Here is a 23079-nt window from a genome sequence, read left to right as displayed (position 1 = left end):
CCTGGTACGGGGACGCTCGGCATGGAATTTGTTGGCATGGAGATGCCTGGTGTGGGGACACTTGGCACTGGAACACCTGGTGTCGAGTCACTTGGTATAGGGACACATGTCAAGGGGATACTTGGAATGGAGACGTTTGGCATGGGGACACCTGGCATTGGATCACTTGGGGTGGGGACACCTGGGGTGGGGACGCTTGGCGCGGAAATGTTTGGCACGGAGACACCTGGTCCAGGGACAGACAACAAGTGGACGCTTAGTGTGGCGATGTTTGGAGCGGGGACCCGTGGGAAGGGGTCCCCCGGGTGGGGACGCGTGGCCGGGGGGTGTCCCCGGGACCCCGCGCAGGATCGAACCCGCGGCGCCACGTGAGAGCGCGCGTGGCGGTGCCCCAAGCCCCGCCCCCTCACCCGCCTCTTAGGGCTGATTGGCTAGTGATGTCACGCCCCCTCCTCTGATTGGCTGATCTCTCTCCCCCCCGGCGCTGATTGGCTGCGCTGGGCCATGAGTGCGGGCGGCGCGGGGCGGGCATCGACCGCCAACGGGGGGCGCGACCGGGGATGCTCCAGCCCCGTGAGTACCGCCCGCGGGAGCTGCCGGGGGGTGGAAAGCGGTCTGGAGGAGGGGAACCGGGGGGGTCCCCGGGCTGCGGGTAGCCCTGCGGGGGCTGGGGGGCACGGCCTGCCCCCCCTCCGTGGGACTCCGAGGGGACCGCTCCCCCCGGGACCTGCCCTCCGCCGCCCAAGGGGACCCCTCTGGGGACCCAGGGGGACACCCCAGGGACCCCCGGGGACCTGCCCCTCCAGGGGCCCCGAGAGGACCTGCCCAAGGACCTGCCCCCCAGGGACCCCCGAGGGGACCTGTCCCAAGGACCTGCCCCCCCCCAGGGACCCCAAAGGGACCTGCCCCAAGGATTTGCCCCCCCCCAGGGACCCCGAGGGGACCTGCCCCCCCAGGGACCCCCGAGAGGATCTGCCCCAAGGACCTGCCCCCCCCCAGGGACCCCCGGGGGACCTGCCCCAAGGTACTCAAAAAGATGCCCCAGGGACCCCGAGGGGACCTCTCTCCTCGGGACCTGCTCTCCGCCACCCAAGGGGACCCCTCTGGGGACCCAGAGGGACCTGCACCCCAAGGAGACACCCCAGGACCCTGAGGGGACCTCTCCTCCCGGGACCTGCCCCCCCTAGTTATGCAAAAGGATCCCCCAGGGCCCTCGAGGGTTCTGCCCCCAAGGACCTAAAGGGGACCCCGCAGAGATTCCCGAGGGGACCCGCTCCCCCTGACCTACCATCAGCCACCCCTAAGGTGCTCCGGGACTCAGCCCCGGGGGCCACAGGGCGAGGCTGGGGGTCAGCAAGGCAGGGACACTGCCCTGTCCCCCGCGGGACCCCGGGGTGCAGCCGGGTGGCAGCGCAACACCCCAAAGGGTAGAGATGCTGCTGCGGGGGCGAGGGGGGGGACTGCTGGCTCTGCCCTCCCTGTGGTGGGTCCTGGGGCTTCCCCAGGTGACGGATGGTGACGGATGGCACGTCCCCACTGCACTCTTGCGAAAGACAAATGCAGCCCAACTTCCGGCTGAATCACCCAAACCCCCTTCCCTGGCCCCAAACAGGGATGGGGGAAACCAACCCCACTGCATCTCAGCAGGGTGGGAGGTCAGCCCTGACCCAAGACCCCTTCCACACCCCCATGACACCCCCACACCCCCCCCCAGCGGCTCAGAGGCTTCCAGCTGCCCCTCACTCATGTCATGAGTTCGTGGGTCTCAGCCCCTCGAGGAGCAGGGGTTACGGAGGGGTGTGCTGGGGGGGCTCAGCCTACTTATGTGCTGCTTTCCTCCCCCAGAGAGGGGCGGCCGTGGGGCTCAGTGACCTCAGGGGTCCATGCCAGGCTCAGCCCTCTGTGATCCTTCTCTTCCCACTGCAGCCGCCGCAGCCATGTCGGCTGAAAATGCCATACCGGCAGAGGACGGGCAGGAGGTGCAGGTAGGAGTGTGGGGAGATTTGGGGGTCTGCGGGCATCACCAGGGGGTCCTGCTCACTGCCATCCCACCCCACAGAGTGCGGTGAGTCGGGTGGTCAACCTGCCCCTGGTCAGCTCTGCCTACGGTATGATGTCCACCGCCTACGCCACCACCAAGGAGAGCCATCCCTACGTCAAGTCTGTCTGCGACGTCGCCGAAAAGGGGGTGAAGACGCTGACGGCGGCGGCGGTGAGCGGGGCGCAGCCCATCCTCACCAAGCTGGAGCCACAGAGTGAGTGGGAGCACCCCGTGAGTTTGGGGTACCCAAAAAGTGGCCCCAGCGGAGCTCTTGCGAGGCAGTCGGATATTAAAAACATCTCCTTTTCATGTCTCCAGTTTCCACCGCCAACGAATACGCCTGCAAAGGGTTGGATAAGCTGGAGGAGAAGCTGCCCATCCTGCAGCAGCCTCCGGAGAGGGTAATGGATCCCTGAGGGACGCGGGGATCCAGCGCTAGGTGAGATGCCGGAACGAGATGTCCTTGTGTTGTCCTCTCGCAGCTGGTGGCAGGGACCAGGGACCTGGTGTCGTCGAGCGTGAGTGGCGCGGTGGGCCTGGCCTGCAGCGCGGTCCAGGGCAGCGTGGAGAGGACACGCTCGGTGCTGAGCAGTGGTGTCAGCACCGTGGTGGGCTCTCGCGTGGGCCAGCTGCTGGCCACAGGCATGGACACAGTGCTGGGAAAGTCGGAGGAGCTGGTGGAGCGATACCTGCCCGGGATGGACGAGGAGCCGGGTGAGTGTTGACCACACTGGAAGCCACCTCCTAAATGTAGAGATGCTGAGACCCCACCCCACCCCGGACCCCTACCCCATCACTCAGCACCGCCTTGGCATTACTTGCCCCTGGTGTCCCCTGTGTTGGTGCCTGGGCAGCTCTGCCGTGCCATCACACCGCCGAGATCCGCGCCATGTCCATGGCCACCAGGATAGGGACTGTCCAAAACCAGGGAGCGCAGCGCAGTGGTGGGTGAACTCTCACCTGGAAACCAGAAGGCAAATATAGCCCTGTGCCACCCACCCTGGGTATTTATAGCTTGGCACGGGGCAGCCGTGGGCAGAGTTGGCCCCATGTCACAGCAGAGGTGACCGCAGAGGCCACCTGGCTTTTTGGTGACACCTCCACATGACCTGGTGGCCAAGCATCCTGTGAATGGGCACCCGTATGTCCCCACGATGGGGTGTGGAGCACAGGGATCCTGTCTCGGCGCTGGGATCATAGAATCATGGGATGCTCAGGTACCTGGCGAGGGATGCTCTGGTGCCCAGTGCAGGGTGGTCCAGCCACACAGTTCTCCCCTCCAGGTCCTGCAGTGGCAGCAGCGGGTGTCGAGGTGGCCTCACTGGAGCGGCAGAGACGGTGGGACAGTTACTTTGTCCGTGTGGGCTCGCTCTCAACCAAACTGCGGCACCGAGCCCTGCGGCGTTCGCTGGGTGAGCTGCAGCGGGCACGGCACAGCGCCCAGCAGGTCCTGGCGCAGCTCCACCGCATCTTTGAGCTGGTAAGGATGCAGTGGGGAACGTTGCCAGCCCTGTGCCAACCCGGCACACCCCAGCGTGCTCCCGCATCGCTGTCCCTTCCTCCAGATTGAGCAGGGACGGCAGGGCATGGATGAGTCCCTGTACAGCGCCCGTCAGCATCTGCACCGCATGTGGCTGGAGTGGAGCCAGCAGGATGCTGTCCCCATGGAGGAGAGCAAGGTACGGGGCACGGGTGCTTTGGGGAACACCAGGGAGTGGGGGGCTATGCCCATGGAGGACACTGAATTTCTTCACCATGAGAGTGGGGAGGCTCTGGAACAGGTTGCCCAGGGAAGCTGTGGCTGCCCCATCCCTGGAGGTGTTCCAGGCCAGGTTGGATGGGGCTTGGAGCCCCTGATCCAGTGGGAGGTGTCCCTGCCCATGGCAGAGGTTGAAACTGGATGATCTTTAAGGTCCCTTCCAACCCAAACTATTCTATGATTTTGGTGACACCATGGTACAGGGGTCTGAGGCAGGTTTGGGGGGGGAGCATCGCCCCCCAGGGCTGTCGCTGCCCGCTGGCTGCCCTTGCAGGTGGAGACACGGACGCTGGCCATGCTGCACGGGCTCCTGCACCAGCTCCGCGCCGCCTGTACCCGCCTGGCTGCCAGTGCCCGAGCCTTCCCCAGCAGCGTGCAGGAGACGGCAGGACACGTTCGGCACGGCGTGGAGGGCGTGCAAGCTTCCCTCTCCCACGCCCACACCTTCCACGACCTGTCGGGTTTGGTGCTGGCGCAGAGCCGGGAGAGGGTGATGCGGGCGCAGCTGAGCATCGATGAGCTGCTGGAGTACGTGGGGCAGCACGCGCCCCTGCCCTGGTTGGTGGGACCCTTCGCTCCCGCCCTGGTAGAGTATCCGGAGGATGTCCCTGTGGAGATGACCAAATGGGAAGGTTGCATCACTGTCGGGGGGTCGCACCGCGTGCCTGCGCCCCCGCGGCTCTGCAGCCAGCGCTGAGCTCGGGCACCACCAAACCTGGGGAGCAGCCACCTGCCCGCAGCAGTGAACCCCATCTCCGTGTGGGGGACCGGGTGAGGATGGACTCAGTGACCCAGCGTGGGACCCTTAGTGCTGCAGCGTTCGGGGTGGGAGAGGATGGTGTCCATCCCATCCATGGCATCCCCGAGCCTGGGAAGCGCCGGCGTTTGTTGTCTTAATAGCTTCAGAGTGCTTTGACGAGGAAGAAAACAACTTTTTAGGCCTTAAAATGACGTGTATTCCGTAGAATCAGCTTGGGCAGAGCCAACATGTGGTGCTGGGCTCAACGGGGTGCAGGGGGTGGCAGAGCTGGGGGTGTGGGGTCACCTCCCAGGGAATGGGGGGGTTGCCCGTGGGATGGCGGATGCCGGGGCAGTTGAACTGTGGACCGCGGCTGTGTGGCACTGAACTTCGTCCCGGTTATTGCCGCTGCGGGGCTGGGCCCGGGGTATCCCCGACATCGCGTGTGCAGCGTGGCCACAGCATCCCCCGGCACCCACTGGGACCAGTCCAACATCGCCACTGGGCCAGGTCAGGGGGGGAACACTGGGAGTTCCGTGCTGGGGGATCCCCACCAGGGGATGGGGGGGTTTAGGGGTGTCGGTGCCTGATTTGCCCCAGTGGGTTGGTGCTGGGGAGGGGGGGGTCATTGCAGCCCAGTCCCAAGGATTCCGGTCCCGGGGGGTGCTGGGTGGGTTGGTACAGCCCAGTCCCGGGGAGCTCGTCCTGGGGATTCGGTGCATCCCGGTCCCGGGGGATCCCATCCCGGGGGGGATTCGGTGCAGCCTGGTCCTGGGGATCCCGTCCTGGGGGATCCCATCCCAGGGGGATTCGGTGCAGCCCGGTCCCTGTGGGTCCTGTCCCGGGGGATTCGGTGCATCCCGGTCCCGGTGGATCCCATCCCAGGGGGATTCGGTGTATCCCGGTCCCGGTGGATCCCATCCCAGGGGGATTCGGTGCATCCCGGTCCCTGTGGATCCCATCCCAGGGGGATTCGGTGCATCCCGGTCCCTGTGGATCCCATCCCAGGGGGATTCGGTGCAGCCCGGTCCCTGTGGATCCCATCCCAGGGGGATTCGGTGTATCCCGGTCCCTGTGGGTCCCGTCCCAGGGGGATTCGGTGCAGCCCGGTCCCTGTGGATCCCATCCCAGGGGGATTCGGTGCAGCCCGGTCCCTGTGGGTCCCGTCCCAGGGGGATTCGGTGCATCCCGGTCCCGGGGGATCCCGTCCCGGGGGATTCGGTGTATCCCGATCCCGGTGGATCCCATCCCAGGGGGATTCGGTGCATCCCGGTCCCGGTGGATCCCATCCCAGGGGGATTCGGTGCATCCCGGTCCCGGTGGATCCCATCCCAGGGGGATTCGGTGCACCCCGATCCCGGTGGATCCCATCCCGGGGGGATTCGGTGGATCCCATCCCGGGGGGATTCGGTGTATCCCGGTCCCGGTGGATCCCATCCCAGGGGGATTCGGTGCATCCCGGTCCCGGTGGATCCCATCCCAGGGGGATTCGGTGCATCCCGGTCCCGGTGGATCCGTCCCGGGGTCGGTGCTCCCGGTCCTCCCCGGGGCGGCCCCGGCGGGCGGTTCCCGGTCACGCGGCCCCGCGCTATAAAGGGCGGCGGGGAGCGAGCGCGGCGAGCGCGGAGCGGGCGGAGCCCTCGAGGTGAGGGCGTTCGGGGCGCCCCGTGACGGGGGCTCGGGGGGACCTCCAAGATCCCTGTGTCGAGGGGTTCGGGGGGGACCTCAGGCACCCCTCGTGCTGGGGGGATCGGGGGGACCTCGGGGATCCCCATGTTGGGAGTTCGGGGGGACCTCGGGGATCCCCGTGCTGGAGGTTCAGGGTGGGACCTCCTCGTGTTGGGAGTTCGGGGGGACCTCGGGGATCCCCGTGCTGGAGGTTTGGGGGGACCTCGGGGATCCCTGTGCTGGAGGTTTGAGGGGACTTCTGGGATCCCCATGTTGGGGGTTCAGGGGGACCTCGGGTATCCCTCGTGCTGGGGGGTTCGTGGGGGACCTCGGGGATCCCCATGTTGGGGGTTCAGGGGGATCTCGGGCACCCCTCATGCTGGGGGGATCGGGGGGGACCTCGGGGATCCCTGTGCTGGAGGTTCAGGGGGGGACCTCAGGGATCCCCGTGTTGGGGGTTCGGGGGGACCTCGGGCATCCCTCGTGCTGGGAGGTTCGGGGGGGATCTCGGGGTTCCCTGTGCTGGGGGGGTTTGCGGGGGACCTCGGCGATCCCCGTGCTGGGGGTTCAGGGGGACCTCGGGCATCCCTCGTGCTGGGGGGTTCGGGGGGGACCTCGGGGATCCCCATGCTGGGGGTTTGGGGAGACCTCAGGCATCCCTTGTGCTGGGGATTTCAGGGGTGGACCTCAGGGCTCCCCGTGCTCGGGAGTTTGGGGGTGAACTCGGGGATTCTGGAAGTTCAGGGGGGGACATCCCCATGCTGGGGGGTTTAGGAGGGACCTTGGGGCTCCCCGTGCTGGAGGTTCAGGGGGGACCTCGGGGATCCCTGTGCTGGGGGTTTGGGGGGACCTCATGCATCCCCTATGTTGGGGGGAGCATCGTTCGCCCCACTAATGTCTCCCTCGCCCCCAGCCCCACCATGGCCACCAGCGAGCAAGGGACGGCGCAGCCCAAGGCGGAGGAGCCACAGGTCAGCATGGGGTGAGGGTCCCCCAACCTTTGAGTGGGGTGGAAGGTCCTCAGAGCATGCCAAAGCCCTCCTTGGGGGGGTCCCCCACCCCTTTGAGAAGCGGGGCTCCGTCACCCCTCAACTCACCCGACGCCCTTCATGCCCCCAGAGCATCGGATCGCGGGTGGTCAACCTGCCCCTGGTCAGCTCTGCCTACGGTATGATGTCCACCGCCTACGCCACCACCAAGGAGAGCCATCCCTACGTCAAGTCTGTCTGCGACGTCGCCGAAAAGGGGGTGAAGACGCTGACGGCGGCGGCGGTGAGCGGGGCGCAGCCCATCCTCACCAAGCTGGAGCCACAGAGTGAGTGGGAGCACCCCGTGAGTTTGGGGTGCCAAAAAACCGGCCCCGGTGGAGCTCTTGCGAGGCAGCAGGGTGGGAAAAGACTATTTTATTGTCTCTGGCTTCCACCACCATCAAATATACTTGGGAAGCTGAGGGGGGTCAGCATCTCATGAATTTTGGGGTGCCCTAAAACTGCTCCTAGCAAAGATCTGGCAAAGCATCCGGATATTAAACCCATCTGATTTTACGTCTGTAGTCTCCACGGCCAACGAATACGCCTGCAAAGGTCTGGATAAGCTGGAGGAGAAGCTGCCCATCCTGCAGCAGCCCACGGAGAAGGTAGTGTGTTACGAGGAGGGGGAAATGTGTTCGAGGTCCCCCTCCAGCACTGCTTAACGGAGGGTTGTCCACTCCCCATCCAGCTCATCTCAGACACCAAGCAGCTGGTGACATCCACAGTGACGGGGGCCAAGGATGTCCTGACCAGCACCGTGGCCGGGGCCAAGGACGCGGTGACCAGCCGAGTGACCGGTGTGATGGACATGACCAAAGGGGCCGTGCAGGGCAGCGTAGAGCTGACCAAGTCGGCGGTGAGCAGCGGCGTCAACACCGTCATGGGCTCAACTGTGGGCCAGATGGTGGTGAGTGGCGTGGGCTCCATGCTGGAGAAATCAGAGGAACTGGTGGACCATTACCTGCCCATGACGGATGAGGAGCTGGGTAAGGAGCTGATGGCAACCCGCTGGAGATGTGCCGTGGGCTGGGGGTTCCCTTGGAGGGGTGTGGGTAGAGCCCGAGCAGGGCAATGCTGGCTCTATGCGGGGCTGGTGACCTTGGGGCTATCTCAGGAGCTCCTCTTCCGCAGCCAAGCTGGCCACGGCTGTCGAGGGCTTTGAAACGGAGCAGCAGAAGCAGCAGCAGAGCTACTTTGTGCGCCTGGGCTCCCTCTCGGCCAAGCTGCAGCGCCGAGCCCTCCAGCACTCGCTTGGCAAGCTGCAGAGCGCCCGTCGCAGTAGCCAGGACGTGCTGACCCAGCTCCAGCGCACCCTCGACCTGGTAGGACCCATCCCCACGTTCCCCCAGTGCTGTCCTGAGGCTGGGGTAGACCACCTATGCCATGCCCTGCCTCTTCCCCCCACCCAAGGTGGAGCAGCTCAAGCAGGGCATGGACCAGAAGCTGCAGGGAGGGCAGGAGAAACTGCAGCAGATGTGGCTGGAGTGGAGCAAGAAGCAACCGGATGGTGGCAAGGACCTGGTTCCACCTGTGGTAGGTGGAGAGCAGGGGGGTCTCTGGGGTCACCTGGTGTCATCGTCCCCCTGAGCACCCCCTTGTCCCCCCAACAGGCAGTGGAGTCGGGCACGCTGGCCCTGCTGCATGGCTTGACACAGCAGCTCCAGAGCTCCTGCCAGCCCTTGGTGTCCAGCCTCCAGGGTCTCCCCGCTGGCATCCAGGACAAAGCTGGGCAGGTCCGACAAAACGTGGAGGAGCTACGGACAGCCCTCACCTCTGCCGCCTCCCTCCAGGATGTGACGAGCAGCGTGCTGGCCCGAGCCCGTGCCCATGCCACCAAAGCCCGCCAGCTGATGGACGAGCTGGTGGAGCACGTGGCCCACAACACCCCTCTGACCTGGCTCGTGGGACCCTTCACCCCCTCCGGCCAGCACCTAATGGACCTGGAGATGGAGTAGCATCTTCTGGGGTGGGGGGTGATGGTTGTGTCCCACCTGCCCCCGTTCCCCAAGTCTCAGCAGCAGCATTTACTAACCCCTGCCTGGCCCACCTTGCCCATAACCTCAGTGCCCGCCCGAACAGGGACCTCTCCTCACAGCTCTGTGCCTTGTCACCCGTGCCAGGGGGTGCGGTATCGTGCCTTGGTTTCCCCAAGTGCCTATTGGAGTCACCTCCACCTCCTGGTTGGATTCCCCCGTGTCCCTTTGTCCTTGGTGCCTTTAAGCCGCGGGTCTTGTAGGGTCAGAGATGGCTCCTGAAGCAATAAACTCTTTCATTTTGCACGGGACTGTGGCTTTGTCTGAGGGGAGTGGGCGGTCAGGGGACCAAGGTGGCATCAGGGTCACCGTGACTCCATCCCACCGCAAGAAGGGGCTCGGGAGGAGCCGGTGGCTGAAGGGACCACCTTCTGGGGTTGGAGCTTCTGATTTATTTGCTGGAGGGGACAGCCTGGTGCTGAGCCCCCGAGACACCGACCTCTCTGCTCAGCAGAGCCCATGGATTAGAGCGAGTGTTTGGGGGTCTCTGGAGGAACAGCCCCCACCCCAGGTGATGGGACCCCCCCCCATATCCTGTCCCTGCCTTGCGGAGGGGTGCACACAGGCTCATCCTGGGGGGCTCAGACACCATCCCAGCAGCGCGGACTGGGGGGGTTCGATGTTCTTACCCCACTGGGAGGCAAAGGCAACACCCTGAACCCTACATCCTACATTGGTGGCACCTTGTTGTGTCTTCCCAGACCAGGGTGTCACACCCACCCCGCAGTGACAATGGCCCTGGGGCACCATCCTTGTGGCTGCAGTGCTTGGGGGGCAGAAGCTGAGCTCCGGGACCCCCTCAGTGGGGCTCAACCCCTCGCCGGGCACTGCTTGCCAGGAGGTGGGTGCCCTCCTGTCCCACCAGCAGCCCTGCAGTTGTGCCCCAGAGATGGGCACCAGGGCCACCGTGGGCACAGCCAAACCCAGCGATGCCTCCGGAGCCCCTGCCTGCACCCCAAGTGTTGATGCTGTGGTCCCCACTTGCAGGAAGAACTGCTCAGGACCGCAGGGATGAGGCCACCCTGCAGACATAGAATCATAGACCAGTTTGGGTTGGAAGGGACCTTAAAGATCATCCAGCAGCGCCCGTCTTGCCTAATCTCTCCCCTGCCCCCCATTTCCCGGCAGCCGGGCAAGAGCCATGCCAGTGTTTTTGGGTTTTTTTTTGGGGGGGGTTGTATTTGGGTTTTGTTTATGGAGGGTTGGAGCATGAAATCAGCCCTGGGAAAAAAAAATAACCTTCTCCCCGGGGCAGAGTTATAGCAACAACAGGATCCGGGCATCCTCCCTCTGCCACGGCACAAACAGAACTCGAGGACACAGCGTCTGGTTGAGCTGGGAACATCTTTATTTTACACGTACAAAAGCTTCAGATCTTTGCAAAAGAGCAGACAGACAGACAGACAAAGATGCTGCCCAGCACAAGGCAGGGTGCTGCCACAGTTCAAGTCCCTCCTTGGGTAAATTAGGAGAGAATATACAATTTTTACTCATGTTTTTACCCAAAAGCTGGTGCCTACCCCTGCTGCCTCCCTAGAGCAGAGGGATGTGGCTCCAGCAGCCGCCTCTGGCCAGAGAGAAAAATGATGGTGAGGAACAGGGCTCGGAGAAGCCTCCATATCCAAGGCAGAGCCCAACACAGGAGCTGGAAAATCAAGGGGGAAACAGCCTGGTGTGGCTGTCCCACTCCCCTCGCCAGGGCACGGCAGGGACAGGGATGCTCGTGGATGCCTGGCCCTGGCTCGCAGGGCCAGAGGGAAGGCAGGGGGGACATGGGGGGGCATATTCCAGTCCCGGCCTGGGCAGGAGCTCACCCCTGCCCTCCCCTCGTCACAGTCAGCGATGTCTCAAGAAACAGACACTAGGGCTCTTTGCGTTTTTCATTAAAAAAAAAACCCTTTATATTCATTTCACGTCGGTTGAAATCACAAGAAATTAGGTGGGAGGGAAAAACAAACGGGAAAAAAAAAAAATCATGGGAACAACAAAACAAATGAGAACCAAAAAAAAAAAACAAAGAAAAAGAGGGGACAAATACAGACACCCAGCACAGCCCCCCCCATCACACTCGGTGCTTTCACGGGGCCGGGGCACAGGACAAGACCTAGGACATCAGCTACTGTGTGACTTTGTGAAGTAACACAAGCAGGGGACAAGGCAGAGGCTGGTCTCCCTTCGCAGCCCCTCCGCCTTCTCCTCCAGGCAGGAGCTTCTTCCTCAGCTTTCTTCCACGTCATCCCCAGCCTCTGAGTCGCCGCGAGCCCGCTCCCGCTCCAGCCCAGCTCGCTCGGCCTTGGGATAGTCCTGCACGCTGCTGGGGGGAGAGAACAGGCATCTCAGTGAGCGACTCCTTGGCGCCTGCCTCCCCCGGCTCGCAGCAGCCCCGCTCCCACGGCTCCTTCACAAGCTGGGAAAAACCCAACACAACCCACGAGATCTCCCACCATCCACCTGTGAGCCCAGCTTGCACGTGCTTCGAACCGGGGAGCTCCTGAGCCCCTAGCTCTGCCCCTCGCACACTCACTTGTTGTGGGTCTCCTCGGCAGACAGCTCTGGCTCTCCAGCTCCCTGCCCTTGGCTTTTGTCCTTCTCCTCTGTGCCCTCTGCTTTTTGGGACAGGGATTCACCATTCACAGGACCCGACAAGTCTAAAGAGAATACAGAGAAGCTGAGATCCCCCCCCGGGATCCCCAGAGTGGGCCTCATCCACCCTGACCCACGACGGGATGGGCAAACCCAGGACCAACGGCCACAGGTTGTCCTCATCCAGGCAAGGGACACCCAGCTGAGACCACAGGGTCTGACCTGACCCCTGTAGCTACAAAAGACTCCGTTCCCCAAAGCCCAGAAGAAGGCATCAGAGTGGATTTTCCCCATCAGCTCCTCGGGGAAGGCTCTTGCAACATCACCAGGATGTTCCGAGGCAGGGACCCAGTTACAAAGGTGGAAGATCCCAGTCACCAGCTGCCTGCGCAAGAGCCTAAGCCAGCGTCCAAGGGCGTCTTCACATTCCTCCGTCTCCCCGGTGCTTTGGAGCAGCGCTCAAGCTGGCGGCAAAGAGCCATCCTGGGCCAAAAACCATCCCAGAGGCGCCCAGAGGCAGGGTGTGGGCGTCGAGGTTTGCCCTCTGCTCTCACTGCCATAAGCATCTGATATTCAGTCCTTTCCCACTCTTGGCACTCCAGCAAACAAGGGACTGGAGTTGTCACGCGTGGCTGCCAATTCCCTCCACCATCAAGGTCAAGGATCACCCTTGTTCACATCCCTGGTCCCCAGCGGGACATGCCATGCCCTGAGAAGGGCCCCAGGATCGCTACGTGCCCGGGCGGAGCAGGGAACCACCCCGAGGCACGCAGGGAGGATTACCGGCATTCGTCTCCTCTTCCCCTTTCTCATTCCGTGTCTCTCCTCCCGACAGCTTCTCCTGGCCCTTCTCCGACTCCCCCTTGTCCTTCTCAGACCCGGCTTTGTTGGCTTTCTGGATTGCCTCCATCTTTGGTCCCAGGACACGCGACTTCAACCGGGTGTAGACTTCAGCAGCTTTCTCCATCACGTCCTTGTTTGCTTTATAGCGACGGATCTGCACCAGAAAGAGAGAGGAGGGATGTCCCCTCAGAGCTGGGGTGGCCCAAGCAGGCTCCCTGCTCCCTCCAGGCAGGGCCGCAGCCCTCTGCCCTACCTTTTTCAGCGTAGCCACCACATCGGTGTGCTTCTGCAGGATGTGAGAGGTGACCTGGAGCGTGCCCAGCTCCTCCAGTGCATTCAGACACCGCTTGATGTCCTGCAAGGAGAACACCAAGATCAGAAGCTGCCTGGAAGTCTTTCTGTGGGGAGGGGCATAAACTATGAGTTGGGGGGATCTCCATCTATCAAACCGTTGTCGGTTTTTTTGGTCAAGCTCTGGATTCTTGGGAGAAATCCAGCCGCGCGGGGCAGCCCTCCACCTCCAGCCCCGTTCAGGCATGCCTGGCCAGCAGGGACAGCCACCCCCAGGCCACAGGGATGGGAAAGGTAGCAAGGGAGAGGGGGGAGCCCCCTCCACCAGCTCCCCTGGCGCAGCATCATGCAGGCACAGTCCCCCAACAGCATCCCCAAGGCAAGAGGCGGCGCAGCTGGGCTGAGCGCTCCCAGGTACCACAGCTCGGCACAGCTCATGCGGTGGCGGAGGCGACGGTGAGCCTGGTTGACCTCTGGATACTCACCGGGTTATCCACCTTCAGGGCAAACTTGATCTCACTGTGAAGTTTCTGAAGTTTCTCTTCGACTGTGGGCTCTGGAGCAGTAAGAGAGACGGGCCAAGGTATCAGGGCACCGGAGGAGAGCTTGGCACTGCCCGGAGCCCCAGACCTCTCCCAGCAAGGGTTTAGTTTCCTCCTGCATCTCCAAGGTCAAACACAGTCCCAGGAGCCTCTCTGAAGAGGACGGGTTGCGGTGTGCCAAGATAGAAGGGGATGTATATAGGGAAGGTGACTGTCTCTGCACACCCTGATAATACTTTCAGAAACGATGCTCGGCCCACAGCAATGCTGGGAAAGGCCCTGTGGGAAAGGCCTCTTCCTTTCCTCAGGATTGGGGGAACCAACCCAGGATCCTTTCTCTCCCTCTCCTCCCCTCTGTGATGGCAAGCAGTGGTGCGCTCACCTTTTTTCTTCTCCATCCTCCTTTCAGGGATCAGGTCAGATTTCTTCCGGCCTCGTTCCACTTTCAAAGGTCTGTGGGAGGAAAGGTAGAGAGGGAAGATCGTTCAGGTGAAAACCCCCACTTGCCGCTGGGCTAACAAGGGTGAGGGCAGACACTGGCACATCCTCCCAGGCTGCCTGACGGTTTGAGGCAGGCAGCAGAGTCCTGCCACATTCCACCCACGATTCCACACAGATCTCCCAGCCCTCAGGCAGACAGGAGCCCTGAGACAGCAGCTCCCCCATGCCCCAACTTCCTGGGACTGCAGGGGCAAAGCCCCAAAGCAACCCCAGCACCTTTCCCTGCGAGCTGGAAAACACCAGGGAACCTCAGCCTGGTGGTCTGACACCTTCTCCATCCCTTTCAGCTCCAGGAGATGAGAAGGGAGGAAACAGTCCAACCCCTCCATGGGTACAGGGGAGCCCCCTCCCCAGCCCGGGGTGCCAGTCCGGGAGGGCTGAGCCGCAGAGGAACAGCACTGGCCCCTGAGAAAGAAAGCGCCAATGCAGAGAGGGGAAATGCTGACTTGTTCCGTGGTTTCTCCTCTGCTCGGCCCCTCTTCTCCTTCTGATTTGGTTTCCTTGACAACTCCGAGGGCTGCTTCTTCGCTGGCTTCTTTACCTTGGAGGAGAGAACAATGCAGGCAAGAGCAGCAGAGCCCTCCCCGCTGCGGGAGGGAGACAGAGCCACGGCCGGGCACGATCCAGCAATGCAAGCGGCCAGCACCCATCCCACCATGGCTGTGCATCCTTGTGGGAGCAGGGCTGTCCCCCTCAAGGGAAGAAAACAGGACTCAGGTTGCAGCCCAGTGAAGCGCTGCTCCAAAAGTAAATATCCTGGTACCTCAAGGGGCCCAGCCAGCCTGCAGCACCTGACGGGCAGAACCACACGCCCTTCCAGACCTCAGGATCTTCAGGCTGCTTTCCTGACTCCCCCACTCCACAGGGGGGAACACGCCAGACTAAAAGGGCGACCTCGCTTCTGACCACGGGCAGCGCGGTTCCCATGAGCCCTCTGCAACCCTTCCCTCTGCTTCAGCCAAGTCCAGCTGATGCTCCTCCACGCTCCAGGGAGGGCAGCGGAGCAAATCCAATGACTGTGGTGGGAAGGAAGGGATCTTGGTGGTGTGAGACCCGCAGCCAGATGGGGTGTCCAGGGCCAGGGGAAGAGCTCCCATTGGCAAGGCATGGATGTGCCTAGGGACACAACCCTTCCCAGCGCTGCGTGGGCAAGCCCGGGGTAATGCAAGCCCAAGACAGCTGGTCCCTGCGCTCCTGGAGGTCCCTGCTGACCTCGCCTGATAGAATGGTCTGCCTGTCTGTCCCCAGCTCCCCAGGCTTTGCTCACCTCTTTCTCCAGCTCCAGTTCAGAGTCTGAGGAGGACGGGGCTTTGCCTCGACCTTTCCGGCCCTTTTTGGCCACTTCATCCTCTGCACTGCTATCCAAGTCCGAGTGCACCTCCTCGCCCTTTTCTGCTTTCTCCTTCCTCTTCTCTTTCTCTTCCTTCTCCTGCTCCCGGAGTCGACGGATCTCTTCCTCCTGCTCCCTCTTCCTCTTCTCTTCCAGCTCCCGCCGTCGTTCTTCATCCCGCCTCTTCCACTCGCTGATGCGGTCCACATCGCTATCACTATCGCTGCAAAGGACAGAGTATGCTCAGACACCATCTGCAGAGGGACAGCAGGGGACCATTCCAGCTCAGCCCTGAGGGTGACAGCAGATCTCACCTGTCACTGCTGGAGCTGGTTGGGACACGCTCGGGCTTCGGCTTCCTGCCACGGGGCTTGGGAGGGGGTTTCTCAGCTACAAGACAATGGGCAGAGGTTCAACAGGAGCTCTGGCTGTCCCTCTGTTAAAACAGCCCCAAATCGGAGGTTCGGGTATGGGCTGGGAGTTGTTCCCAACAGAAGGGGACCTCAAATCCTTGGGGGACCCCAGCCTCACAACCTCTCCCATCCCTTGAAGAAGCCAGCAGTGGCTCAGCAGTGGTGGAAGAAGCTCCCTTGATGTTACCTGGCTTCCTGCCCCGTGGAGCCTTCTTCACAGACACGTCCGAGTCTGAATCAGAATTGGAGTCCGACTTGGTCATGTCCACAGTCACGTTCCCCATTTCTGAATCTGAGTCCACTTTGGAGTCTGAATCGGAGCCGGACTCCACTTTCTGCAGGCACAAAAGCAGAGCTGGACTGGGAGGGTAGCAGTGGCTCAGCAGCGTGCCCCAAAACACAGCAGCACAGGGCACAACCGTTGAGGCATCAGCGAGGTCTCTCCCAGCACTACAGCTACAACCAGCCCCCGGCAGAGCCCCCGCCACCCCTGCGCCCCCCGCCAGCAGCACAGACCCCAAACCCCTTGCCAGCTTCCCTATTGCTGCACCACAGATGAGGGGTCTTTTACCTTCTTCTTCCTCCCCGCTGCCGGCATCCTCCGGGGAGCCCTGGCCACTGGCTTCTTCTCAGGAGTGAAATCCTAAAGGAAAACAGAGATGAAGAAATGGGGCACAGTCTCATGATATTTTCAGACGCCAAACAGGTTTCCTCAAGTCACCGCCCCTGCAGACGGCGACGGTCTTCCTGCAGCCCTTTCCTCACCACCCTGCCAGCCTCCAGGCAAGCGTACCCCAAGACCCCTCTCACCTGATCGCTGTTTTTTTCCGACTCAGAAGACGATTCCGAGTTCTCCTCTTCTGTCATGGAGGGGCTGCCTTGATCCAGGTCACTGGAGGATTTCCGAGGCCGTTTTGCGACCGGCATCTGCTGTCCAAGAAGTCAGAAAGTGAGAGAAGCCCACTGCGCCTCCACCCACCGCAGAAAGACAGCGCTGGCTGGGAAGGGGCTTTGCCCAACTCTTCCCAACTGGCTCTGCAAGAGCAGCCACGTGCACCCAGAAAAGCTGTACAGTTCCTGCAAACTACCCCAAGACTTGACCATCCCACCATCTCAAAACCAAGAAGAGACAGCTTCAAGAGCCTCAAACATAAGCTGAACCCCCATTTCTCACTGGAGAATCCAGAGGAAGTTGGTTTCTTTGCCACCGCTAGTCAGAGTGGATTTAACACGCTGCGTGGTGGATGAAAGCTCCAGCTCAGTGATGGACCCAACAACTGTCCCCATGTCCTCTGGAGCAGGCCACCCTCCTGTCCCCACTGAGCGGAACCACTCCAGCCCACACTCACTTTCATAGCCAGCGATTTTCGCTTCAGTCCGCTGTGGTCACTGCCTCGATCTGAGTCCTCATCACTTTCCATCTTTTCTGTGGCGACTGCGGCCATGGCAGCGTCTTCCTCGTCGTCACCTGCATCGCTTCCCCCCATCGGGTCATTCTCAGGAACATCGCTGTCTGAGGAGCTCACAGGCTAAAGACAGCGAAAACGAGAGTTGCGTTATTGCCACGAGGGACTTTTGGTGCATCGGGGGGCAGAGGAAAAGGGGCACAAAAGGGTGACAAGCGATGGATGGCAGCACCAAGCAGAGGTGTTCGTGCAGAGGAGCGTGGGGCAGACTCCCCTCCCAGCACAGAACCCTGCGGTGTGGGCAAAGGGACAATGTGACCAGCCCTGAGGACGCTCAGCTGACCTTCTAATTCCCCTGCAACCCCTTCACAAGTCCCCTCACGCACCACCCCAAGTCCACCAGAAACACTTTCCCTCTGGATCCCCCAGATTGGCTTCCACCAGCTGCTGCCGCCTCGCTCCCCTCTCCCCCCATCCTCGTGCTCTGCTAAAGACCCCTAGACAAGCCCCGACCTGACATCCCCTCCTGGGTGAGAAGACCCCAGCCCTCCTCTGCCCTAACGGTGCCAGACAAGCAGGACTTGGATGTCTCAGTTCAGCCTCTCCTCCAGCATCAGGGAATGGCCATTATCCTCCGGTGGGTCAGCCACAAGTCCTCGACGTGCATCAGGCCTTTTCCTCCTCAGATGGCTTCACCCCATAGCACATGGCATGACTTCCCCAGCTGAAAGGTCCACACGAGGAGTCCAGTGTAGCGGCCACCGCTCTTCTCAGTTGTGATGCCCTGCATCCCATTCCCTCATTCCCACATTGGGAAGGTCTCCTGGCTTCTCACCAGCCCACCATGAGGTTCCTCACGCAGACGTTGCACTCAAGGGGTTTCCCAGAGATGGGATTCTTCCAGCGCTGGAAAGCCTCTCCTTGTTCTTTGACTGTTTCTTGCTTCATTTAGGTCTCAAAACCAAAAGATCTCTACTTCAGTCTCTTCTTCTGCTTCTCCAGGCATTTTGGCCACAAGATGCCAAAATGGTGTTGGTGAACCCTCAGCCTCGCTGGGGCCACTGGCATCAGCTCAGTCGCTCTGTCACAGCAGGCCCTTCACCAAGAGGTTTCTTACCAATGCTGGGAGCTCGCACTTGAGTCTCTGAACAAAGCAGGTGCTACTTCCCTCACCATCTCTAACCTCCCGCCCAACAAGCTGTGAGGCTGTTCTCCAAGTTTCCAAGCATCTCCATGGTCTCACCTTCCACCATGCCTGTGCTCTTGGGTCCAACCATCTCCCGCCGCTACTCAAACCACATCCGCTCTGCAGCGACACGCTCACCGCTGAACCTGCCTACCGCCAGACCACCTCGAACTCGTAGCTCACCTTAAAACACCTTTCCTTCCTCTGCCTCTTCAGACCAACTGCCTATGAAGCTGCTTTGGACGGCTTCTTTGAAGATCACTATACAATAAATCGTATCACACAATTACGGTTACAAAACGCCCACGCAAGCGACTGACAGCAAAGAGCCATCTCCCGGCCTGCTCTGAAGCCCGCGGAAGGAGCGACCCAGCAGCTTTTGACTCAGGACCTCAGAAACGGATGAAGAAGGGAACTGCCCACCAGTCCGCGTGCAGGGCCAGAAGGCAGAGAAAAGCAAGCCTCAAGTTCTCGCTCTGACAACAAAATCCTCCCTAGTTTTGGTTAAACAGCACAAAGTGCGTCCCTGATTGCACCTTGAAGACGGGCAAAGGCATCTGCTTCCAGAAGAGGCGGAGGAGGAGGGCCGACTCCCTCGGGAAGAGAGAGGATAGGGAAGGGAAGCTACTTCAACCCTGAGAAAGCCGATGTGCAAGCTGGAAGCGTGGAGGCACCGTAGCAATGAGAAGCAAAAGCAAAAGGAGGAGAGCGACTTGGAGAAAAAGGAGAGGTGGAGGGGCCAGCAGCCCATATCCTCGCTGCCCCCGGCCACGCGAGGCCCGCACTCACCGGAGGGGCACTGTAACTGGCGTGAGGGTTGTTCTGGATTTCCCACAATCCCTCGTTGAAGCCTTTTCTCTTGTTTGGTTTCCCGTATTTGTCTTTATATTTTTCATAAGGGAAGAGATCTTTAGGGCCCAAGAAGGCACTGGAGAGAAACAAAGCAGAGGTGAGTCCGGAGCCGAGGCAGAAGGGCAAAGCCCAGAGAGGGGAGTGAGGCAGCGCTTACGTCTCGTGGGTGCCGAAGAAGAAGATGGGGTACTTGTTCGGTGGGGGTTTCACAGCACCATCTGCGATGTCATCGATCTGAAAGGAAACCCAAAGCAGGAGGTGGTCAGAGAGAGCGGCGTGAGCATGTCCTCTGCAAGGCACGTCAGCCCCGGCTAGCAGCGTTGGCCTCTGGCACCCGCACCCGCTGGGAGGCAAGCAAGGCAAGAAAGCACCCAGATGGGGACTTTGCTACGCACAAGAGTCCCACTGCGGCGTCAGGGCCCAGCGAAGGATCTCTAGAAGAGTAACAGAAGGGATACGGCACGGATGCTCTACGGCTAGAGCTCAGCGTGAGGTCGTCTCTCCACCGCCAGGCTCAACGCCCAGGGAAAAGCGGGCCTTGTGCTACTCCCCAGAGATCCATCATAGGGGTGTCCTCGGGGGCATGCCCGAGGGAAGCCCCCTCCGGCCTGGGGTGGAGGGTGACTGCTCCAACAGGGCGGCCTGAGGGTCCTTCCTGGCTGGAGACCGCCACAGGACAAGCCCCGTTGCCAGCGGGACACACGGGCCACCCTGGCCACCCCATCTTCTTGCCACACGCCGGCTCCAGCGCCCATCTGTCTGCTCCACGTGGTCTGGGCTGCGGGCAGAGCCACAGGTGGGAGCCTCAGGGTGTGCAGGGGCTGCCCCGCGTGCTGGGGATTCTTCAGGGCAGGGGGAGCCTTCCCCAAAAAAAAGCAAGCGAGCTAAAGCAGGAGGGGTTGCAGACGCCGGCAGTGCGAGGACTCTCCTGGAAGGACCGAGTCCTCTTGGGACCAGGTCAGCCACGACAGTGCCAGGACGGCAGGGATGGCATCCTACATCTCATGGTGTGGTGCAGCCAAGCATCGTTGTCTCCGGCACCCTGAGCCTCCCCGGTACCTGCTGGCCCGATCCCACACGGTTTCCACCTGCCAGTCTCTTCCCATCAGACACCTTCAGCAGACGAACCTGCCTCACCTCAGCCACTGCCGGGGACCACCACGGATCCCGTCTGAGCCTCCGAGCCGCCCCGCGCTCCCCCGGTGAGCATAACCTGCTCCTCCAGGTGTCCTCCAGGCCCCACCAGGGCACAACGCTGTCACCCCGCCGGCAGGAACAGTCGTCCCCCATCACCACGCACACTCCACGACCCCATCCGCAGACCTGAACTGCGGTGCCACCCTCCAGTCCTGCACCTCGCTCAACTGCAGCCGCCCAGCACGCGTCACACCTAGGCGCTATTCCCACCATGCGTCTCCCTGTCCCAAACACAGCCCTGGACTCTGTCTCCGTTCCCATCACTGCAGAGGAAGAGAGGATGGGTGATGTCCAGGGTGGGTGATATCCAGGGTGGGAGCTGGAAGGAGAACCGGGGTCTCCAAAGGACCAGTGGGAAGGTAAGGATGGAGGGTGAAGGGCAGAAGGGTGGCAAGGGTCACTCTAGTGGAAGAGAAGGTCCCCAGGTCAGGGGTCCTGGGGGGTGACGTAGGGCTGAGGCCCTGTGCAGTTGCTCCAAGGGGGTCAGGGTCTCCTCTGGATGCAGGATTCGGGGTGCCACAGGGATGGGACAGCAGCCCAGGGCCTCTGCCCGTGCCTGTTCAACCCCCTCCTGGGGAGGGGTACCCCAGGTCTCCTCCATCCCTTGTCAGGCACAGAGGACATCCACACACCTCACTGCAGGGCCAAATTTGGGACCCCCTAGCCCGGTGCGAGATCCTCTCCTGGTAGAGGTGGCAGCACGGGATCCCAATTCCAGGCCTGAACCCCCATTTCAGGCCAGGTTTGTCCATCCTCGTATGGGTGCCAACACGGCAACCCGCTCCCAGAATCAAACCCCAGTGTTGGTGCTGGTGTGGGACCTCCCGGCCCAGCACAGGATCCGATCCCAGCACAGCATTCCCATCCCAGCACGGGTGCCGTATGGGGTCTCTGTGCCGGTACAGAGCCCTGATCCCAGCACGGGTGCTGACCCCCATTCCAGTACAGGATGCCCCATTCGTGGATCAGGGCCAAATCCTGGAACAGGTACCGTTACGGCACCTCAGCCCCAGTGCAGGCTCTGCCTGCGGATCCCCATCCCGGTGCAGGGTCTCCATCCCTGTGCGGGATCCCCATCCCGGTGAGGATCCCCATCCCGGTGCGGGTCCCCATCCTGGTGCGAGGTCCCCATCCTGGTGCGAGGTCCCCATCCTGGTGCAGGGTCTCCATCCCAGTGTGGGATCCCCATCCCAGTGCGGAACCCCATCCCGGTGTGGGATCTCCATCCCGGTGCGGATCCCCATCCTGGTGCGGGGTCCCCATACCGGTGTGGGATCCTCACCCCGGTGCGGGATCCTCACCCCGGTGCGGGTCCCCATCCTGGTGCGGGGTTCCCATCCCGGTGCGGATCCCCATCTCGGTGCGGAATTCCCATCCCGGTGCGGATCCCCATCCCGGTGTGGGGTCCCCATCCCGGTGCGGAATTCCCATGCCGGTGCGGAATCCCCACCCCGGTGCGGGGTCCCCATCCCGGTGTGGATCCCCATCTCGGTGCGAGGTTCCCATCCCGGTGCGGGGTCTCATCACCGTGCACGGTCCCAGTAACGGTGCAGGTCCCCAGTAACGGTGCAGGGTCCCCATCACCGCGCAGGGTCTCATCCCAGCACCGGGTCCCCGTCCCGTTTCGCGCCCCCGTCCCGGTGCGGGTCTCACCCGGGCCGGCCAGTGCGGGTACCCCTTCATCTTAGCGAAGACGAGATCCCCGGGCTTGAAGCTGTGCGGCATGGCGGCCGCGGGCGGGCAGGCCCAGCCGGGGCGGCACCGGGGCGCTGGGGCGGCAGGAAGGATGTCCCGCCCCCGCCCGCCCGTTGGCCGCGAGCCGCGCCGCTCCCGCAGCTCCGCCAATGGGAGACGGGGAGAGGGGAGGGGGGAGAGAGAGAGGAGAGAGGGGAGAGAGAGGAGAGAGAGGGGAGGGGAGGGGGGAAGAGGGAAGGGGGGAGAGAGGGGAGAGGGGAGAGGGGAGGGGGGAAGAGGGGAGGGGGGAGAAAGAGAGGAGAGAGGGGAGAGAGAGGAGAGGGGAGGGGGAAGAGGGGAGGGGGGAGAGAGGGAAGAGGGGAGAGATGGGAGAGAGGAGAGAGGGGAGAGAGATGGAAGGGGGAGAGAGGGGAGGGGGAGAGAGGGAGAGACGGGAAAGGGGTGGGAGGAGAGAGGGGAGGGGAGAGGGGGAGAAGAGAGGGGTGGGGAGGGGGAAGGGGAGAGAGGGAGGAGGAGGGGGAGAGAAGGGAGGGGAAGAGAGGGAAGAAGAGATGGGAAAGGGGAGGGGAGAGGGGAAAGGGGAGAAGGGAGGGGCAGGGGAGAGGGGGAAGGGAGGAAAGAGGGGAGCAGGGAGAGGGGTGAGGAGACAGAAGAGGGGAGCAGGGAGAGGGGAGGCTGCGAGATTGAGAGGGCAGAGGGTTGCAGGATGGGGAGGGGTGTGGGATGGGGAAAGGAGAGGGCAGAGGGGAGGCTGCGGCATGGGGAGGGGGATGCAAGGAGAGGGTAGAGGGGGGTGGGATGTGGGGAGAAGGGAGCAGGATGCGGGGAGAGGGGAGGCTGCGGGATGGGGAGGAGGATGCGGGGAGAGTGGGGGAGGGAGGGGAATGCAGGGAGAGCGAAGAGCAGAGAGGGGAGCAGGATGAGGGGAGCAGGGAGGGGGATGCAGGGAGAGGGGAGACTGCAGGGGTG

At 62.4% G+C, this 23079-nt stretch overlaps 3 protein-coding genes across 11 annotated transcripts; 2 read left to right on the top strand and 1 right to left on the bottom strand.

The window, feature by feature from the left end:
* Window positions 1–508: 508 nt before the first annotated feature.
* Window positions 509–4733, top strand: LOC128849238 (perilipin-3-like). 3 transcript variants are annotated; one of them, XM_054049998.1, is made up of 8 exons: window positions 509–573; window positions 1927–1985; window positions 2060–2255; window positions 2360–2442; window positions 2524–2755; window positions 3325–3521; window positions 3607–3720; window positions 4075–4733. In XM_054049998.1, exons 1-8 carry the CDS (start codon window positions 561–563, stop codon window positions 4495–4497), a joined length of 1317 nt encoding a protein of 438 aa, XP_053905973.1. In that variant the 5' UTR covers window positions 509–560; the 3' UTR covers window positions 4498–4733. The 3 variants fall into 3 exon arrangements, with proteins under 3 accessions (XP_053905973.1, XP_053905972.1, XP_053905971.1); XM_054049997.1 differs by lacking the exon at window positions 509–573 and having other exon boundaries at window positions 1852–1985; window positions 3334–3521; XM_054049996.1 differs by lacking the exon at window positions 509–573 and having other exon boundaries at window positions 1852–1985.
* Window positions 4734–6123: 1390 nt separating this feature from the next.
* Window positions 6124–9517, top strand: LOC104060971 (perilipin-3). The gene is made up of 8 exons (XM_054050003.1): window positions 6124–6184; window positions 7121–7178; window positions 7327–7522; window positions 7761–7843; window positions 7927–8224; window positions 8370–8560; window positions 8649–8771; window positions 8849–9517. The coding sequence occupies exons 2-8, from the start codon at window positions 7128–7130 to the stop codon at window positions 9191–9193; spliced, it is 1287 nt and encodes a 428-aa protein (XP_053905978.1). The 5' UTR covers window positions 6124–6184; window positions 7121–7127; the 3' UTR covers window positions 9194–9517.
* Window positions 9518–10609: 1092 nt separating this feature from the next.
* Window positions 10610–22220, bottom strand: HDGFL2 (HDGF like 2). 7 transcript variants are annotated; one of them, XM_054049939.1, is made up of 16 exons: window positions 22069–22220; window positions 19376–19452; window positions 19156–19294; window positions 17124–17303; window positions 16585–16704; window positions 16346–16417; window positions 15962–16109; window positions 15676–15751; window positions 15299–15584; window positions 14478–14572; window positions 13913–13983; window positions 13474–13544; window positions 12951–13052; window positions 12638–12851; window positions 11796–11919; window positions 10611–11585 (listed from the first exon to the last, which is right to left on the bottom strand). In XM_054049939.1, the coding sequence occupies exons 1-16, from the start codon at window positions 22138–22140 to the stop codon at window positions 11489–11491; spliced, it is 1944 nt and encodes a 647-aa protein (XP_053905914.1). In that variant the 5' UTR covers window positions 22141–22220; the 3' UTR covers window positions 10611–11488. The 7 variants fall into 7 exon arrangements, with proteins under 7 accessions (XP_053905921.1, XP_053905914.1, XP_053905916.1 ...); XM_054049941.1 differs by having other exon boundaries at window positions 10611–11582; XM_054049944.1 differs by having other exon boundaries at window positions 14478–14566.
* Window positions 22221–23079: the final 859 nt, after the last annotated feature.

Source organism: Cuculus canorus, chromosome 27 (genome assembly GCF_017976375.1).
Source record: "Cuculus canorus isolate bCucCan1 chromosome 27, bCucCan1.pri, whole genome shotgun sequence".
Classification (NCBI taxonomy): domain Eukaryota; kingdom Metazoa; phylum Chordata; class Aves; order Cuculiformes; family Cuculidae; genus Cuculus; species Cuculus canorus.
Note: the sequence above shows the minus strand (reverse complement) of the source record. Positions and strands in the feature narration are given on the sequence as shown.

Coding starts and splice junctions, on each gene's coding strand:
- LOC128849238 (XM_054049996.1), top strand. CDS start 1,884: ATGCCAGGCTCAGCCCTCTGTGATCCTTCTCTTCCCACTGCAGCCGCC. Junction 2,256..2,359: donor CACCAAGCTGGAGCCACAGA/GTGAGTGGGAGC, acceptor TCATGTCTCCAG/TTTCCACCGCCAACGAATAC. Junction 2,756..3,324: donor CGGGATGGACGAGGAGCCGG/GTGAGTGTTGAC, acceptor TCTCCCCTCCAG/GTCCTGCAGTGGCAGCAGCG.
- LOC104060971 (XM_054050003.1), top strand. CDS start 7,128: ATGGCCACCAGCGAGCAAGGGACGGCGCAGCCCAAGGCGGAGGAGCCA. Junction 7,179..7,326: donor CCAAGGCGGAGGAGCCACAG/GTCAGCATGGGG, acceptor TCATGCCCCCAG/AGCATCGGATCGCGGGTGGT. Junction 8,561..8,648: donor TCCAGCGCACCCTCGACCTG/GTAGGACCCATC, acceptor CCCCCACCCAAG/GTGGAGCAGCTCAAGCAGGG.
- HDGFL2 (XM_054049939.1), bottom strand. CDS start 22,140: ATGCCGCACAGCTTCAAGCCCGGGGATCTCGTCTTCGCTAAGATGAAG. Junction 13,984..14,477: donor GAGGAGAAACCACGGAACAA/GTCAGCATTTCC, acceptor TTCCTCCCACAG/ACCTTTGAAAGTGGAACGAG. Junction 11,586..11,795: donor GCCGAGGAGACCCACAACAA/GTGAGTGTGCGA, acceptor CTCTCCCCCCAG/CAGCGTGCAGGACTATCCCA.